Source organism: Rutilus rutilus, assembly GCF_951802725.1.
Source record: "Rutilus rutilus genome assembly, chromosome: 7".
In the NCBI taxonomy this organism is placed as follows: domain Eukaryota; kingdom Metazoa; phylum Chordata; class Actinopteri; order Cypriniformes; family Leuciscidae; genus Rutilus; species Rutilus rutilus.
In genome coordinates, this window is record NC_140221.1 from 24,852,243 (window position 1) to 24,871,919 (window position 19,677).

Consider the following 19,677-nt stretch of genomic DNA (forward strand, 5'->3'; position numbering starts at 1 on the left):
GTGATGGATTGGTAAATGCATCAAGCTTTATTATTTATTTTTTGCTTTCTACATGCTTGTGGTTAGAAAAAAAAAAAGTTAAAACATTTACAGTATTTTAATTGCTTTACAGTGAACATACAGCAGACTAACTGGAAAATTGACAGTGCTATACTTCCAGTGAACAAGTGTGATTTTAAAAAAGCATATGTTTTGACCATACTTGTGTCAAATTGAACATCAAATTAATTATAAAATTGAATGATACCTATATTCACGAACACTGATTTCGGTTTTGACACTCTGAGGTGATTGTCTTTTCTCCATTGTGGCACGGTAGCATGAAGTGATTTATCCATGATTCACCTCCTCATGGATATCTCTAAAACATGACAGTTGATCTTGAATAAGGTATCTTATATATTAATTTGCACAATCACATGACACATACCTTCATTACAGTGTAGATCCAGTCAAGAAGTTGACTAACATCAGTGTAAACTCCGGGTTTTCCCTCCCGTGCACAGCCCACACCCCAGCTCACTATGCCCAATAACTGCCAACGAGATGAGAGGTACACGAGTGGACCCCCACTGTCCCCCTGAAAAAATAAAATAAAATAATCAATTTTTCCCCATTTTGAAATTCTTTACATTTTATCTGGATACACAGACTATGACATATAAAAAGTATTTTTTATAACTTCTATAAAAAATTTATATATAAGTGTATATATAGTCTGATTTTTCCAGTTTGAGTTACCTGACACGCATCTATAGTTCCTTCGAGGAATCCAGCACAAAGCATTCTGCGAGTAATGGCGGAACCATAAACAGAGGGCTTTGAACACTCTGACCTGTCAATCAGTGGCACTGAAGCTTTCTGCAGCACCGAGGGCTGGCCCCCTATGAAAATGAGAATGAGGAAATGCCAGAGACAAAATATAGAGGGTGTGGGAGAAACAGAACAAGAGGTGGACTGCTGATTTGAAATAGGTAGAAGGTCACAATCCTGCCTTAGAGTTGCACTGAATCTTGCACAACAAACCTTTTTCCTTTAGCAATCCCCACCCAGTCACCACAAGCATCTCCTTCACAGACAACTGGTGTGGGGGTAAACAAACTGGCAAGATCAATTCTAAGGGTAGACAGAGAACAAGCTTTAGCCAATGAGATTTATTTGGGACTTTTTTTTCCTATGATAGACATCACAAACCATTCTGACTTTACTAACCACTGACAATGCTGCCTTAGTAGGATCAGGATGCTAATGAGACAGTGAAGCTTCTCAAGTTTAAAATAACCAAAAACTAATGTAAGTTAACCTTTCTTTTTTTTTTTAAATCAAATTTAGCAAATAGTTACCCATATATTAAAATGTACTTGCCCGTGTCTTTTTAAAACTGTGTGCCATTATAATACAGTATAGTCAGCATTTGAAGAGGATCAAAACCTTTCATCAAAGTTATCCATGAATTTTGAACAATACCCGTTCTCGTCTTATGGCAACTTTGATGAAAGAAAGAAAGAAAGAAAGAAAGAAAGAAAGAAAGAAAGAAAGAAAGAAAGAAAGAAAGAAAGAAAGAAAGAAAGAAAGAAAGAAAGAAAGAAAGAAAGAAAGAAAGAAAGAAAGAAAGAAAGAAAGAAAGAAAGAAAGAAATTTGAACAATACCCATTCTCGTCTTATGGCAACTTTGATAAACTTTTTTGATTCACTTCAAATGCTGACTACACATACATAACACACATAAGGATGCACGATACCAATAGGCATGTAGCTTATTATTAAAGAAAGAAAAAAAGACAGAAAAAAAGAAAAAGAAAAGTTCTTTCTTTCTTTCTTTCTTTCTTTCTTTCTTTCTTTCTTTCTTTCTTTCTTTCTTTCTTTCTTTCTTTCTTTCTTTCTTTCTTTCTTTCTTTCTTTCTTTCTTTCTTTCTTTCTTTCTTTCCAAGAAAAATGTCATGTTTTTTTATGCCATGTAAAAAAAATACTGTAACCTTAGATGTCAATTGTTTCCATACACACAAAAGATAACATAAGTTTTTATGACAGATGTTGCAATTTCAATGTGTTAATCATCTCAACTTAAGTGTAAAAATATTTTTTTTTTGCAAATGAAAATGTGAAAAGAAAATGAAAATAGAGCAGTGCTGCGGTAATGACATCTTGTCAGTAAGGACAAAATTAAAATTTTTAATGTAAAAACACGCACACCAGTACTAATAATATACTGAATATTTGTAATTTAATATACAGTAAACCTTGAATTTGTCTCTACCGCAACACCCAAATTTGCTGCGGTAAAGACATGTTGCGAAAATTACATTTTTGCTAATATTTTAGCTAATTGGCAGCTAGCAAGGCCTACCACATTAGTTGACTCTTAGCATCTTAATATACATGAATTCAACAGTAATATACATTTATTTTTAAAATGTAGTTAAAAAATACCCAATTATTAAGCTGAATGGTAAGGACGCATAAATACAAGAGCAGAAAAGATGATGTTTACCTTGTTTTTTTGGTATCTTGTGAGTGAGGTAGTGTGGTGGCCCAGTCTGTCAGCAATGTGCTCAAGTGATAATTTCTGTTTCCATAACTAGACTTGTTTGTGTTCGATAAAATTTCATAATAAAAGCTTTTTTTCATTGTTGCGGTAAGGACTCAAAAGTGTGGGACAGGCACATTTAGTTAATTTTTTTATAAAAATGATCAGTAAATAATACAACATTTTTTAAGATGCTGTAAATTAATCTGTATATTAAACAATTCCATTTGAAATAATTTCATATTGTAAAAGAATGAGCCAATTTTAAGTATCTCAACATTGAAACCACGGGTGTGGGACATGAGCAAAAATGGTGTTTGGACCTATAAATGCTTCATAATTTTACATTAAATATTATTTATTCATTATTTTTTATGTCAAGGTGTGTATTGACACTACATTTATATTTATGAAACAACAAATTTTAACATAAATCAAAAATTTCTCTCCTGGGACTTAAAAGTGCCCGTAGTTGCAGAAATAAAAAAATAAAAATAAAAAAATACTACACAATATGATGTGATCACTATGAACTGTCATTGAATGAAAAACTATCATTGAATGGGGTGAACTACCCAATGAGTATAGAATTAAGCGAGGTCAACAGAACGGATAGGTACTGTACCCCCAGTTGTGACAGGCCAGGTGAGTTTTAGCATGGCGATGTCAAAGTCATTACTCAAGCGGCTGTAGTCCTTGTGGATCACAATCCTCTCTACACTGACACCCCTGGATGCCGTCACTTGGGTCTGACCTAACACCACAGTCCATCGACTCAGCTCTCGTGTCCGGCTTAGAGAGAGATAGAGATAAAGAGAATGTAACATCCAAGTGGACCAACTGTCATACATTTAAACAGGTAAAAGTGTGTTCCGTTATTGTAAAGAGAAGAATTTTATTCAAAAGCAACCGTTTCAGGTTTACCCATTTAAGACATTTCGCCAGTCAACAGAGTGATTTAAATGAAAAACTCCAGCAGAGTCAAATGCTGACAATTATGAAATTATGTCCTAGGACACGTGTTCCATTTGTGAATGACTCACCTTGTGAAACAGTGAGCAGCTGAAATAATCCATCGCGTGGACAGTAACGCTCCTCCACACACGTGCTGGTGGTTCCACTGAAGACTAACCTGCCATGGCCAGTGTTCGATTGCTGTGTCCTCCCCACCAACAATACGGTCCACTCCCTCCACCTCCCCACAGTCTGCATAAGCACAGCAGACATGTTTATAGTAATCAGACACATGCACAAACCAGCTAATATTAGTATGCTTACTAATGCCGGAATTTGAATTTAAAAAGAAATCTTAAACTAAAATTGACATTCAAATTAGAATTAAATTAAGTACAATTAAACATGATTTGAAATAAAAAGTGTCAAAAGCTTTAAATGTTGGGTGACTTTTCAAAAGCAATTTTAAAGGCCTTAATTGAAGTTATATTGTATAAGTTCTATATACAGATAGATTTTTGATAGATTTGAATTTCACTCAATTGTAAATTCCACTTCCTGTCATTCCTGTTCAACTTCCTGTGCGCTGTGGCAAATTCAATTCCAGATCATGAATTAAAAGGGAGCCAAATTTTGCTCCAACCCTTTAGTACACAAAACCTGATCCATAAACACACACACTACACATAAGGTTTTGTCTTACCCGAGCAGGACACAGACACCACTGAGCCAGCTGAACATTTATCACTGTGAGAGAGAGCATCATTATTGCTATACTGTATGTAAATGGAATGTGATTTCCCACATAGAATTATCACAACTGACTTAACTCAGTGTATCTCACCTGAGTGAGAGGAAACTCTGGATGTCAGAGTTTGTGGAGTCATTGCTGACTGTAGCAAATGCATTGTGAGGGTTGAAGAGCAGACTCTTCACCGGGACTCGTGTACTTCGCGGACTCCTGTAATGTAGTGAAATATTTCGCTTCGTTTTTAAGCACTTGCCTGAGGTTTAACAGCTTTATTTTACTACGGATCATCAGTTAATAACCACTGTGCCATGTGCTCTGCTTACGCTGTATAGCCCAGTTGTTGACAGGTTAAGCGTGTGTGCTTTGTCCTCCAGTTTTTAGCACACACTGTTCTCCATCCACCCTCATTAATGAACACCTGCAGGACCAGTCTGTCCCCCATCAGCCTCACTATAAACGGTAAATACAGAAGAATCACATGTTCGCCTACATATGCATCTGTAGTATACTGAAGCAAGTATACTGATATTTGGTGTAAAAATAAAGGTTCTTTATCTATAGCTCCATGAAGACACTAAATGTTCACACTAAGAAATAAATGGTTAAAGAACCATGACTGAAAGGTTCTTTGGGGATCCCAAAATGGTTGTTCTAGGCATTCACTGCAACAACAAAACCTTATTTTTAAGAGTGTATGTGTGTGCATAATCACCTGGATACGTGTCATTGGTCCACAGTTTGGATATACATGCGATCTCGTCCTCACCACCTGAGCAGTCAGCCTTGCCATCACATGCCTTCGCTATTGAAATGAACCTCATTGAGCCAGAGCAGAAGAAAAACTTGCTATTCACTGTCCTAACGGCTGCAAACAGAGAACTTTTGTCATTTGCAAGGCAGCTTTACATTTAGCAGTCAAAGTAAGGAAAAGATTGTCATATTGCATTAGGTACAATAGAGAAAAATAAAGATAAGAGATAAAGCAGAAAGGCATGGCAATAGATTCTTACTAAAGTACAACCCCACTATCAAGGCTGTCAGAATGACTAGCACACAGCACACGCTTATGATGGTCAATCTCCAACGTGCTCTGCTCTCCTCTGTCCTCAGCGTACTTAATTCTCGCCTTCGTTTCAGCTTTAGGGCCATGAGAAACTGGAAGAAGAAAGACCGATAGAATGAAATCTAGCCGGATCAGTGGAGTTCACCGGTCCTGTAATTTAATATAGATTTGCAGTCCTCTCTTTAGTGGTGTATGAGACTTCACTAACACTAACTATTTCCTATGGCTAAATACATTACAAACAGGTTATTATTGGTGTTTGTTTCCTACAGTTATAATTAGTGAATCTCACAAGGTTTCCTATGACTGACTGCCAGCTCGCTAGTGTTTAGAGACTTCCTAGTTATCACCATCACTCAGCTGATCTGCATTAAATAATTAGTTGGAGACAGGTTTGATGGGACTGTGGTCGAATTCAGAACTGCATACTAGCATGCTCCTACTATTTCTTCCATACTTGTTTGCTAGCATACTGCCATAGAAATAGTAAGAGTAGTATGCTATGCTATTCCTAATTTAAAACTAGGTTTAAATGTACTTCTCAAACTCCTAAAATCCTTTATATTGAGTTCAGATAGCTTAATTAGCATGAAGAGAATTTGTCAGTGTGATTTAAATGCCTTACAGTGATTTAAATAATTACAGCAGTAGAGAATATTTTTTTCTTGAATGGCAGGCGCTTTTGTTTGTTTGTCATCTAATAGACACCTTGCTAAATAAAAGCTGTGATGGACGTGATACAGAGGTGTTTAAATATGTCAGACACACACCTATATTGATGCATATTTGCCATTTTTGTATTAGAAGTGGATTTATAAACGTGATTATATTTTGTTGTTATATTTATACCTTTGGCTTTTGGCTTGCTTAGTTGGGGACATTTAATTTAATATTTAACAATATTATTGATCTGCTTGCATTGACACCATTATATGAGAACTGAACTGAGCTGGACGATGACATTGCGGTTTTCTCCAGAGCAACTGTATATATAAATGAACTAAATTAATAACTTTTTTTACAAGAAAAATGAACCATCACTGAACTTACTTAAGCTGGACTGTGATGCTATTTTCTTCTAGAAACAAACTTTGTTGCATTATTTTCCTGTTATCTCTGTGAAGCTGAAACAATCTGTATTGTAAAAAGCGCTATATAAATAAAGGTGACTTGACTTGACTTGTTTGTGACTGTGCGCATATGTGAATGTGTGTGCGTGTGTAGTGTGTCCATTATTCTCTGGTTCCAATTATTCTGTGATTATTCATATCTTTGCACTGTCAGTCTTAATATTTTCAACCCTCACATTATCTTGCCTTTATTCTGAAGTTGTGTGGGTTATTGTATGAAATGTGAAATATGGGTAAATATACTTGTGTGATGGAGAATGACAATCTGATACCATCAATTAAGCAATCTAGTTTCCTGTTTCCCAATTTCTTTTATGATGAAAGCAGTTGATGGAAAATTCTGTTCTCTGCGTGTGTATCTGCACTACAATGTTTCTATGGACATGTTGTTAAGAAACGTTGAAAGGCTGCCTGTAAAACCAGTTGAACAGGAGAAAGAGAGAGAGAGAGAGAGAGAGAGAGAGAGAGAGAGAGAGGAAGACATGAGTTACTCAGGGTTTGTCCTGCTCTGATGATGTAATAGTTGTACTGTGTCACTAGCAGGTGCATAGCTGAAGTACAGGTAGAGTCTACCCGATCTATTTTAACGGATACTCACATGGAGCACAGACAGGTATAAAGACTTTAATACCTAACAAAATATTTCCAAAGCAAACATAGATACAAACATATCAATATTTCCTTTGTATTTTTAATTAGTGATTAGTTCTTGGGCATTTTTGATGTGACTGTGGTTTTGTTGTTTTGTTAATATATTATTGTAAATGTTGAGTGACTAGCACTGAGATTGTATTAGTATTGTGTTCTTATTGCTGTAATGTTTTTCTCTTAGTGACTAGCTTCTGTATAGCACTACAGTTGTCGTGGTATTGTGTCCTAATTGGCACTTGGATTAGTTGACTTGTATCCAAGGGACCTGTACTAATTATTAACACAGTATATACATTCTAGCTCCATTTGTTTTGAAGTTTTAATTGAATTAGCAACATAATTGGTTATAGAAAAGTTATATTCATATTGAATTGAAAGAATGAGGCATATTATGCAACCAAGTGAATGATTCACTGTGTGTATTATAAATAACATGTTCCAACTGGGTGTTGTTAGAGAGAAAAGATCTGCAACATGCCTTAACAAAGAAGGGCAGATTCTGAACCTCACAGATCAATCCTAGTAACAAAAATGTGTTTAAAATCAGCATATTGTTTATTAAACAATTATTACAGATTGTTCTATGGATTGAAATACAGAGATACACAAAAACTATTTCAATCATCTGGATTTAGTCAGACTATAGGTGCCTGTTGGTGTAACTTACATTACATTTAATCATTTAGCAGACGCTTTTATCCAAAGCGACTTACAATTGAGGAGAGCAATATAAGCAATCAAACTAACAACAGGGCAACAATATGCAAGTGCTGTGACCAGTCCCAGTTAGTCCAGCACAGTACATGTAGCAAGGTTTAAAAAAAAAAAGTTAGTATTAATGGGTCAAGTGTTACCAAAAAAGATGCGTAGGCTACACATCAGACCTGGCTGAGATTTTTTTCACTCCAGCATTTTAGTTGCTTCTTAAAAGTTTATATTGCAAAAGACTGTGTTGATAAATAGATTTATGATGCTTTTTCAAACCATTTTCTGCTGGGTTCAGTGAACTATGCGTGGCAAAAAATAGGCTCAATGTTGAATCTATACTGTGTACTCAATATGTGCTGCTTATGCAGGTGTACATATCGTAACCTGCTAATATGTGGGCTGAAATAAATATATGCTGTCATGTGTTATGTACAAGTCTCACAGTTGAAAACCTTTGAAAAAATGGCCAATATTTAAGAAAAAAAAACTCAGTGTACCAGAAATCACTTTATTGTGTTGTATAGTGCTGCAGCTGCTGAAAGCACAACCTGAGCATGCTGTTGCAGATGCATTGCAGATTAATTTACACAATGTGTGCGATGTGAAACAGGCCTAAGATGAGTCCAGTTTCATTATGAAAAACAGTACAACAAATTCAAGACAAACAATGCTTAGGCTATATGTGTATAATGCAATAGCTGAGACACCTGACTGAGATGTCTAAATTGCTCATTCAACTCCATGCAACGTCTTGCTGCTGTCTTTATAATGTATTTATGTATGTACACAAATCTGTGTATGGGGACATTTAAACACTCATTTGAATATGGAGCAAGAGGTTCATTGCATGCTCACACATTTGGCCAGGCAAGACCAAAAAAAGTAGTATGGGCATTTTGGTGTCTCACATTGTAATGGTAATCCCCCAGTCCAAATTTGTATCAGAAAAATCTGCATCACACACACACACACACGCACGCAAACACACGCACACACACACACACACACACACACACACACACATTCTAATTTACTAGAAATGAGGATTAAAATGTTTGAATAATGTTCTAAAATTGATTTGATAGATAGAATGATATCTATCAATGATAGATTTTCATTACATTTTTCATTTTATTTACTTTATTTATAAAGCACAATTAAAACAACGTGATGTTGACCAATGTGCTGTACAGTCACACAATAAAAATTCATAATAAAATGTTTCTTTTTCAGACAGAACAATGACTAACAAACATCTGAAAAGAGCCTCTTACTAGTTAACCTACTGAACCAAACGCTAATTCTAGCAAATACAGTTTCAGATTTCGTTTAAAATAACCAAAGGAAGGAGCCAGTCTGAGATGTAGAGGCAGGTTATTCCAGCGCTTTGGAGCTGCCACAGAAAATGCCCGATCACCACTCAATTTTAATCTCGTCCTTGGAATGTCTAGGATCATCTGATTTGCTGATCTGAGAGACCTAAGAGGTTTATGTATATGAAGAAGATGCGCAAGGTATGATGGAGTCAAATTATGCAAGGCTTTGTACACAAATATCAGTAATTTATAATCAATTCTGAACTCCACCGGCAACCATTTAAGTGAGGCTAAAATCGGTGTTACATGCTGCTTACGAGTCCCTGTTAAAAGTCTAGCAGACGCATTTATAACCAATTGAAGACGGTTCAGAAGTGCTTGGCTGACACCAACATATAGCGAGTTACAATAATCTAGTCTTACAGAAATAAAAGCATGAATAATCCTTTCAAAATCACTGGAGGACAAAAACGGTTTAACCTTTGCTATTGATCTTAAATGGAAAAAACAAGATTTCACCACAGAATTAATCTGTTTGTCAAACTTCAAAGAGCTATCAAATTGGACTCCAAGGTTTTTCACTACAGATTTACAAAAAGGAGCTAACTCACCCAGATCAAAATAATTTTTAGTGTCAGGGGCCCCGAACCAGATTATTTCAGTTTTACTATCATTCAGATGCAGAAAATTTTCAGACATCCAAGACTTAACTTCTTGTAAACATCTCAATAGTGACTCAAAATAATTTTTGTCCTGTTTCCGCAACGGTAGATACACCTGAGTGTCATCTGCGTAACAATGAAAGGATACTCCATGCTTGTGAAAAATAGAACCTAGAGGTAACATATATAATAAAAACAAAATTGGACCAAGAATGGATCCTTGTGGAACCCCACTAGATAATGGGGCCACTTTTGAATGTTGTTGACCAAAATTAACTGAAAACGACCTATTAGAAAGAAATGATTTGAACCAATCGAGTGCCGTACCCCGAATTCCCACTGTCTGTTCTAGGCGGGAGACTAGAACATTGTGATCAATGGTATCAAACGCTGCACTAATATCTAGCAAAACTAAAACCACTGAGCTACCAGAATCAATCGCAAGCAAGATATCATTTAAAACTTTCAACAAAGCCGTTTCTGTACTATGGTTTGATCTAAATCCCGACTGAAAATTTTACACATAAAAAATCTCGTTTTGTACCAGAAAAGTCTGTAGTTGGTTTAATGCAACTTTTTCAAGAAGTTTAGATAAAAATGGCAATTTTGAGATAGGCCTATAATTAGATAAAACATTTGGATCCAAATTCATTTTTTTCAAAAGAGGCTGTACTAAAGCATGCTTAAATTCCATTGGAACTACTGCTGTTTCAAAGCTTCTATTAATTAAAGTCAATATACTAGGACCAATAATATCAAAAGTCTGCTTAACTAATCTAGATGGAATAACATCACGGCTACAATTTGTAAGTTTTAACTGCCCGACCACCTCAACTAAAGATTGAAAAGAAATAGGTGAAAATCTATCAAACACAGCAGAAGTGAGACAAGTAACCGTGGGATCATATGGACCAGGTACAACTTGTGTCCTAATATCATCAATTTTCTGCACAAAAAAATTCAGCAGATCCTCACATGTGATGGTGGACAAAACAGGACATGTAGTAGAGGGATTTAACACTGAATTGATAGTATTGAATAAAATATTCGGAGTACTTTGGTACCTTAAGATTAGATCAGAAAAATATTTTCTCTTAGATGACTTAACTGCATTCTGATAAGCAGTTAAAGACTCACGTAGTATATCATAGGACACTTGTAATTTATCCTTCTTCCACACATGCTCTGCCTTTCTTTTGATGATTGATATTGATCAATCACGCAAGCACGCACGCAAGCACACAAGCACACACACACACACACACACACACACACACACACACACACACACACACACACACACACACATTCTAATTTACTAGAAATGAGGATTAAAATGTTTGAATAATGTTCAAACATTATTTGTGTGTGTGTGCTTGCGTCACGCATGCACGCAAGCACACACACACACACACACACACACATTCTAATTTACTAGAAATGAGGATTAAAATGTTTGAATGATGTTCTAAAATTGATTTGATAGATAGAATATCTATCAGTGATTGATATTGATTTCAATGATAGAATGGTTCAAATGACCAATAATTTGGTAATTTGAACATAAAATTATCTTAAAATATGTAAACTATGTTAGTTTACATAAACTACATAATACATAAATTATGACAATATAATGTTGAATACATTTACTAAACATATGACAAATAATTACTCCGTGACTGTTTTAAGGTGAAATCTGTCCTTGTTCAAAAGAAAAGCAATCCCACCGCATAAAGCAGGGCCTTGAATATGAGACTTATCATAAATGTATAAACAATTTCTTTGAAATCGGATTGGCAGTAAAGTTGTTTACAGTGAATTTAACTGGATGACAGATGAGAGCGAACAGTGTTTACAGAGATATTTATTACCTTAAAGGCTCCTTTGTAAATATCTTGCATTCATATTTTTATGAATACAGACTGAGGCTCCACCCTCATATGACTCAGTGGTGAATCAGAACACGGCTCCACCTTCATATACGAGTCTTCAGACATTGTCGGCCAACCAAATCCAGCCATACCACATACCCCAGCCAATACCTCAAACACCTGCTCCTCGTGTAGCAGAGACAAGTAACACTTAATAACACACACTAACTATACACATATAGGTCTTAAAACATGGTCATTAAAAAATAACTTAAGCAATAAATAATCTTAGACTGTCAATAGCCATTTTTGTTTGCTTTTTGCAGTCCCGTCACAGAGAAGGCAAGTTCTCTGCAAGAGCAAAAGGTGTTGCTATGGAGGGTCTAGTGGTGCTACTGTTGTTGTAGTGCTGGTTATAGTTGCCATCTGGCTGGGAGGTAAGCATATAGTTAATGTATGTAGGCTATGTAGTCATATACACAGTTGTGCCCAGAACATCAAATACTGTAGTTTGGGTTGTGTGAATTGTATTCACATAAAAGCTTAAACATTTACATAACTACAGTAACATCCATGAAGAGTAAATTTTCACAAGTCTTTTAAACTCATTTTTCAACACCTGCACAGTCCGTTATGGGCCAACACTGTGGACTCTCTCCAAGAGCACGAAGGAGACAGACACATGCCCCCCTTCATCAGTTGACTGTGATGGGAAGAGAGACTGTTCTCAAGGCAGTGATGAATCTCGCTGTGGTCAGTGTCAATCACACAGAAATATATGTCAATAACAGAGTCACTTTTTAAAATCTCTTTTCATTTGGAAATCATATATGGTTGATATTCTGAAAGCAGCACACTGATTTGCCTTTAATCTTTCTATAGTGCGGTTTGGGACAGCAAATGAATTGCAGGTCATGACCTTTAATTCCAGGGTCTTCCTTCCAGTCTGCGCACAGGGCTGGAATAAAAACATAGCAGACCAAACCTGCCAACAGCTTGGCTTCAGACAGTAAGTATAACACACACACACACACACACAAGCACAGCACACATTACACAACATTGACAATTAAAAAAAAGGGTTTTCTACAAAGTCAGTTCAGATTCAGTTATATAATTTTTTTGATCAAAGATAGATTTTTTCCCCAAATCTCTATCACTGTATGTTCGTTTATTACATTTAACCTGGTTTTCACAATGAAAATAGCCATGGAAGCTGGCATGGCGTTGAATCACAAGCAAACAAGCATTAGACAATATTGAGGATCTATGTATGAATTTGTATTCATGTGTGTTTTGGTTTATGTGCTCCACAGGAGTCATGAAGATGGTTTCTTGCTAACCAACTCATCCTCCTTTCAAAGTATTAACAGTCAGTTTACAAACACCATCCAGGGGAGCGTTAATAGAAGGTAAAACATTATAAATAAATAAAAGAAACTGGCATAATTTACTGCTGAAAAAAACAATGTAAGCAGAAAAGTTCAAGCAGAAAAAAACTAGTATAACCTACAGAGAACAAAAACAACAAAAAAGAGAGATAAAGTTATGGCAATCAGTGGATGTGTAGCTAATATGCTAATGCTAAATACCTAATTCTGTGGCCTTACAAAACTCAATTACAAAATTTGAATTTGCCATTGGGTAAATGTAGTCAATAGGAAGCATTTGCTGTCGTTTCTTTAAATACTGTCAAATAAATTGTATATTGACATATTAATTATTAATAGCCTGGATGTCATGCCAGCCGAACTTAGCCCCGCCCACAACATTTGAGGTCGGGAAGTTTGGTCTGGACTTGATCCGTTGTGGAGCAACTATGCTCGAACCAATCAAATTGTCAGGGCGGGCTTTATACGATGATGGACAGATGATCAACAGTAATGTAATCATCCACATCACCAAAGCGCTTGGGTTGAATTCGTTTACAACAAAGATGACTGCCGCTGGAGAATTGAGAATGTGTAGATTCCGCCATCGCGTCTGTTATAGAAGATATCAACAGTGCATTCATTTTAAAAGAGGAACAGATAACCGCGATCAAGGCATTTGTCGATCGGAAAGATGACTGAAGAACATACGTCACTTACTCCATTGCTCTGATTGGTTGTAGGTTTATCCAGTGGGGCAGGGTTTCATAAAATATTGAAGCTTCCCCGGACGCGATATTTTTTTTCACAGGATGGTAGGGGAAGACTCATGAATATTCATTAGGGAAGTCATCCCTGATTGGTCTGATGACCTACCCCTAACCCCACCCCTAAACCTACCCGCCACTGGGGGTCTGATGACCTACCCCTAACCCCGCCCTAAACCTACCCGTCACTGGGGTTAAGACCAATCAGGGATGACTTCCCTAATGAATATTCATGAGTCTTCCCCTACCATCCTGTGAAAAAAAATATCGCTCCCCGGGCGCCGCCACTGATTAGCGAACCATCACCTGCTGTTAGCATTCCATTGACTCCCATTCATTTTGGCGTCACTTTGACAGCGAATAACTTTACATCTGAGGCGTTTAAAGACTCCATTTGTCCATTATTTATTTCTAAAGAAACACGAAAATGTATAAAAGGCTCCATTACCTTGTATCTTACGTTATGGCCCCGTAGATGCAGTTTTTGTAAAAATAGGCTAACGATTGCATCATAACCACGCGACTCTCTGTCGCACAGTAGAGAAATTACCGTACAGACAGGAGGAGAAGCTCGCGGGCAATCGGGGGGACGTGGAGGCAAAATGACAAAGTAATTAATCAGAATACTTAGCAAAAGTTTCTCCTGCTGCTAGCTCATGGACACCTCCTACTCACACTCTCCGTCTCTGCAAGTTTCGGAAGGGAATGATTCAGATTTCTCTTGGCACAGCTACTATAGAAGACAGACGGGTTGCTCACGTCACATCTACGTCGTCAAGCTCAGTTTGAGTCTGCGCAGTACGCTCGACCATCAGGAAGTGAGAGCTTCTAATTGACTTCACTTTTCTCCGTTGAAACCTATGGGGTCGCTGTGTCCAGTTTATATACCGTCTATGGGTCTATCCAATTGAGTGCAGAGGCATTTTCTTTCCTGGTTCTGTTGAAACACGCCCCTTAATCACAGCCCAATGTAGCAGTATCAGACTCATATTCTGACTTTGATCTGAGTATGACGACGTCAGGCTAAATTATTAAGGCAAAAAGGCTGTTTTTAAACAGCCCTGAAAAAGCAACAGATTATACCTGATCTCATGACAAAACATACATATTTTAAGAGCTGTAAATTTCATAGAAATTCACAAAATGTGATTTGTATGACAACGTACGTTTTTTTGGAGAAAAAAAGGTAATCATGGAGGTCCACCCCTAACCTAACTCTGAGTCGTAAGCAAATCATATGAAATCATATGGCAATGCATAATAATAAAAGTATAAAATGTATGGTAACACTTTATTTTACAGTGTCTTTGTTACATTACATGCAGTCACTAGAGTAATTACTATAATGCAACTTTACCGGTACATGCAACTAACCTAAACCACACCCTAACCCTATAGTACATGTAGTTAATTATTATTACTCAGTACTTCAATGTATAATTACACTGTAGCATGGATACCTTAAAATAAAGTGTAACCAAATTTATAATTCAGTGTAATTAGAAGCAGAAAGGTGTAAAGAAATAATAATAAAAAAAACAGAAAATACTCTTGGTCTCAATTGTGTGTGTAACAATGTTGTTTTAATTGTAGTACGTCCTGTCCTGGTCAGCAGACTGTGTCCCTGCACTGCAGCAGTGAGTACCTATACGTTGCTACATGTTATTGCCACATGATAATGCTATCTAAGTATAAACACTCTCTTCCTTTCCCTCCTGTTCTTTTTCTGTTCAGAATGTGGAAAGCCACCCGTCTCCACGAGAATCATTGGGGGAAGTGTGGCTGCTGACGGTCAGTGGCCCTGGCAGGCCAGCCTGCATTTCCAAGGGTATCACACATGTGGAGGAACTCTGTTGGCTCCAGACTTCATCATTACCGCTGCTCACTGCTTCCCCAAGTCAGTATACATTACATTAGATGGATGGATAGAAGATTTGATGACTAGTCTACATGTTGGAAACAACTGTAGCTTGTAATTATAATTAAGATTAATGAATACATTAGCAAACAATTTCCCAAAAACATGGATGGATGAACAGATGAATGAATTCGCTTTTTTCCCCTTTTCTTAGAGAAACACGCGACTCTCAGTTGCCTAGTAACTGGAAAGTGTATATTGGTTTGGTGTCCCAGCTCCGGCTTCCCAGCCCATATTATGTAAAGCAAATAATTTTACATGAGAATTATGACCCAGCGACAAAAAACAATGACATTGCCTTGCTAAAACTCAATAAACCTGCCAGTGAGTTTGAACACAGACACAAACACACACAAAGTCACATTTATTACTCAAGTATTATATGATGCACGTCATAGCTTAAATTATATAATTCTGTAGCTAAATTTCCATAAATATAAGTCAAGAGGCATTTATGACCACTGACATGTTTTGTACATACTGTTAAAGGTAATATACAGCCTATCTGCCTGCCTGTGTTTGGCCAGACATTTTCTCCTGGCCAGCAGTGCTGGACTACTGGTTTTGGAGTTACCCGGCAAGAGTCTGGTATGTATGTTTAATTTAATATGTTTAATGTTTAAATTATGTATGTATTTTTTGTTGTCTGAGTTTGCATGTAGGCTATTAATAATGCTGGCCTCTCTCCACATGTGCTCGCAGATAGAGGTTCCACTTCTTTGATGGAGGTCAAAGTAGACCTGATAGACTCATCTGTGTGTAACTCACCTACTGTTTATTACGGAAGTATCACAGAGAACATGCAGTGTGCAGGGGATCTTAGGGGAGGGAGAGACTCCTGCCAGGTTAGATACATTCTCATGTTCAGAAGCTTGCTGTCTTTGCATGCAAATACTGCCACCTTTCGGTAAAATATGATATTGCAGTTTGAACTTTGTACTGCTCAATGCATAATGCTTTAGTTAATGTGCAAGGGTGTAATTTAGTCGGGACGCTAGGGACCTACCAATATCCAGCAGCTACTGAATTGTCCCTAGCAATAATTTTGATTAAACAATTAAAATATATGTTATATGCATGCAACCACTGTTGTTGTAATTTTGGACGCATCTAAAATGGGTCATATACCATTGACTTACCTGAGAAGTCAAATACATTAGAAAACTGCATGCTCTCTTTCAAGGACGTGCATTTAATGCATGAAATGAGACCATACGGTAAGTGTTTAACCCTCATGTGGTGTTCATGTCATTTTTGACTGGAGAAGATTTTCTTTTTCCTGAAAATACTAGTTAATGTTATCGCATTGAACTGAGAAAATTGAACTTTTTTTTTTTTTTTTTTTTTTACTTTTTTTGTGTTGTTTTTTTCACCTTGTTACACTTATGGTGTTCCCGGTCAAAAATGACAGGCCTACACAAAATAGCTTATAAATCCCTCGTTATGCTATATTATCCCCAAAAATTGGATTCAATCTTTTTATCAACTTGTTTCCTTTCAATTAGGAACGGTTTTGTATTCAATTTTCAAACAGTTTAATTGTAGGAGTCATTTATCCGAGCTTATGCACCTCAGTTTTTGAGTGAAAAAAGCATTATTTGTTAATAATTTTGGCAATATTGAGAAAAATGCCTACTATCAAATAAATGAGGCCTATGAATAATCAGATGCAAATATAAATATAAAACCAGTCCTAATTGAAAGAGAACAAGTGGACAAAAAGATTGAATCCAAGATTGGGTGAAAATATGGTATAATGCGTGATTTATAAGCTATTTTTTATAGGCCGGTCATTTTTGACCGGGAACACCACAAGTGTGACTATGTGCCATATTTTTTACAAAACAAAAGTTTCAAAACAAAATTCCTGGTGAAATATTAGAGTAGACTAGTGTGATCAACAGTAGCCATTTTTTTTCATTTTTTTTTTTTCATATTTCCAAATTTACTCATAAATTATTTGTTTTTTACTCAAAAAATGAGATGCCTACTCTCAGATAAATGAGGCCCATGATTAATCAGATGCAAACAGAAATATAAAACCAGTCCTAATTGAAAGAGAACAAGTTGACAAAAAGATTGAATCCAAGATTGGGTGAAAATATGGTATAATGAGTGATTTATAAGCTTTTTTTTATGGGCCTGTCATTTTTGACCGGGAACACCACAGGTGTTATAGGGTTTTGAACACCACATGAGGGTTAAATATATGTGAACAGTTCAGCTGAATGATAAAGTTTAGCCTCTTTAACTTTAACTTATGTTGTTAAACGGAATGTATGAAGCAAATTGTTCGCTGAAATATAGCTATACACAAAATTAAAAACAAGACTAAGCGCCGTATATCTGTCAAACAGATGCGCGTGAAATTTGTTTCCATTACTTTAGCAATAGTAGACTAGTGTCATTTAGAGTGCTCAGACCCCAGAAAAACTTCTCAGGTTACACATGTAACCATGGTTTCCTGAGAAGGGGAACAAGACACTGCATCCTTCAATGGGCCACCTGCTTAAGGCCCAAAACTCTGGGGGAGGCAGCCATAAATTCACGAGAAATAAGGGACCATTAGGGGGAGGCAGCTTCAACCTCAATACATTTTAAAAGGCTCATGAAGGAGCTGCCTGCTTAAAGACCCCACTCATGGGGAAGGCAGCTACAACTTCAAGACCTAAGAGAGCTGCCTGCCTAAGGAACCCACATCAGGGGGAGGCAGCTTAAAGTACATTGTAATGATTCGTGAAGGGACTGCCTGCTTATAGGGACCCAGCATCTGGGGAGGCAGCCACAATTTCATGAAAGCATAAGGGAGCTGCCTACTTAAGGAACCTGCCATTAGAGGGAGGCAACTTCAACCCTATACATAGAAATGCTGTTGAAGGAGGTGCCTGCTAAACCCTCCTGTAGGGGGTGCAGTTTTCTACCATAACGCACCAACACATAAAGCCCTTCCACCGAACCTTCAGAATGGCAGGGCATGTGGTCTTAAACACACACTCCGCCATAACATCACTGGTCCAGTTTCATAAGCTGTGTGTTGAAAAAACCTTTGCTAACCTTCGTTCGTTAAAATATGAGGTCGGGGTCTCTCTAATGTCAACATTAAACCCATGCCCTTGATGTGCCCATCAAGAGTAAACCCTTGATGTTTAGTTAAAGCTTTTTTTAGTATAATTTCTTCTTCTTCCTCACTTTTCGATCTCTCTCTCCAGGGCGACAGTGGGGGTCCATTGGTGTGTAAAGCTGATGATCAGTGGTATCTCACAGGTATAACAAGTTGGGGAGATGGCTGTGGAAAGCAGAACCGTCCAGGGGTCTACACTAACGTAGGGAGACTTTTAATGTGGCTATATGGCAAGATGCAGGTAAAAACACACTGCTTTTGCATTTTTAAGTGCACACACACATATACATTAAAATACAGCTGATATTAAATGTAAATGAAGATACTGACACAAAACGGTGTGAATTTATCATGAGTTTTACATACTTTTATTTCTTTTTCTCTTTTTTTATCCTTGACTCTGTTTCCTCATTACAGCAAGAGCGACCATGACCTTCTGTGACCTTGAAGAACAAATAGGCTACTAACTCTATCTGCTGCGTACACATCACAGATCTGACAACATTTTGCACAGAATTAATTGTATTTACTGAAAGACGTTTTCTCATTATTTAAGGTGAAACTGTACACGTGACGTACTTCTGCAGTAAATATATATTTCTGTAACATTTTTAAAGTATTATTTAAATTGTGAAGATCCAAAGAGTTTTAATACTTTTGTATTAAAAGTATTTATTTTATTCTGGAGATATGAAAGTTCTTGATTAAAACATAGACTACATTACTGTTTTAGGAGCAAAATACAAGAACGTTTAAGCAATACAGTTCTATCTGGATGCATTGTATATTGTGTATTATGTTCTGAGGAGGTCATCAACTACTGTTTCCTAAGAATAAATACTACAAAACCATTTTTGAACCATTG

The 19,677-nt window shown here is 36.8% G+C and overlaps 2 protein-coding genes across 2 annotated transcripts; one reads left to right on the top strand and one right to left on the bottom strand.

Moving 5' to 3' along the window:
- Window positions 1-5,643, bottom strand: tmprss4b (transmembrane serine protease 4b). Its single transcript, XM_084415274.1, has 11 exons — window positions 5,243-5,643; window positions 4,945-5,097; window positions 4,556-4,682; window positions 4,326-4,442; window positions 4,185-4,228; window positions 3,571-3,733; window positions 3,153-3,319; window positions 1,027-1,116; window positions 742-884; window positions 431-580; window positions 1-361 (listed from the first exon to the last, which is right to left on the bottom strand). Exons 1-11 carry the CDS (start codon window positions 5,379-5,381, stop codon window positions 350-352), a joined length of 1,305 nt encoding a protein of 434 aa, XP_084271400.1. The 5' UTR covers window positions 5,382-5,643; the 3' UTR covers window positions 1-349.
- Window positions 5,644-6,901: 1,258 nt separating this feature from the next.
- On the top strand, window positions 6,902-19,677 carry tmprss13b (transmembrane serine protease 13b). The gene is made up of 13 exons (XM_084414352.1): window positions 6,902-7,038; window positions 11,687-11,840; window positions 11,963-12,073; window positions 12,264-12,389; window positions 12,519-12,645; window positions 12,953-13,048; window positions 15,367-15,410; window positions 15,508-15,670; window positions 15,846-16,015; window positions 16,181-16,279; window positions 16,394-16,536; window positions 18,901-19,053; window positions 19,230-19,677. The coding sequence occupies exons 1-13, from the start codon at window positions 7,024-7,026 to the stop codon at window positions 19,242-19,244; spliced, it is 1,416 nt and encodes a 471-aa protein (XP_084270478.1). The 5' UTR covers window positions 6,902-7,023; the 3' UTR covers window positions 19,245-19,677.

Coding starts and splice junctions, on each gene's coding strand:
- tmprss4b (XM_084415274.1), bottom strand. CDS start 5,381: ATGGCCCTAAAGCTGAAACGAAGGCGAGAATTAAGTACGCTGAGGACA. Junction 4,683..4,944: donor GACCAATGACACGTATCCAG/GTGATTATGCAC, acceptor TACCGTTTATAG/TGAGGCTGATGGGGGACAGA. Junction 4,443..4,555: donor CAACAACTGGGCTATACAGC/GTAAGCAGAGCA, acceptor ACTACATTACAG/GAGTCCGCGAAGTACACGAG.
- tmprss13b (XM_084414352.1), top strand. Junction 11,841..11,962: donor TCCTCGTGTAGCAGAGACAA/GTAACACTTAAT, acceptor TGCTTTTTGCAG/TCCCGTCACAGAGAAGGCAA. Junction 12,074..12,263: donor AGTTGCCATCTGGCTGGGAG/GTAAGCATATAG, acceptor ACACCTGCACAG/TCCGTTATGGGCCAACACTG.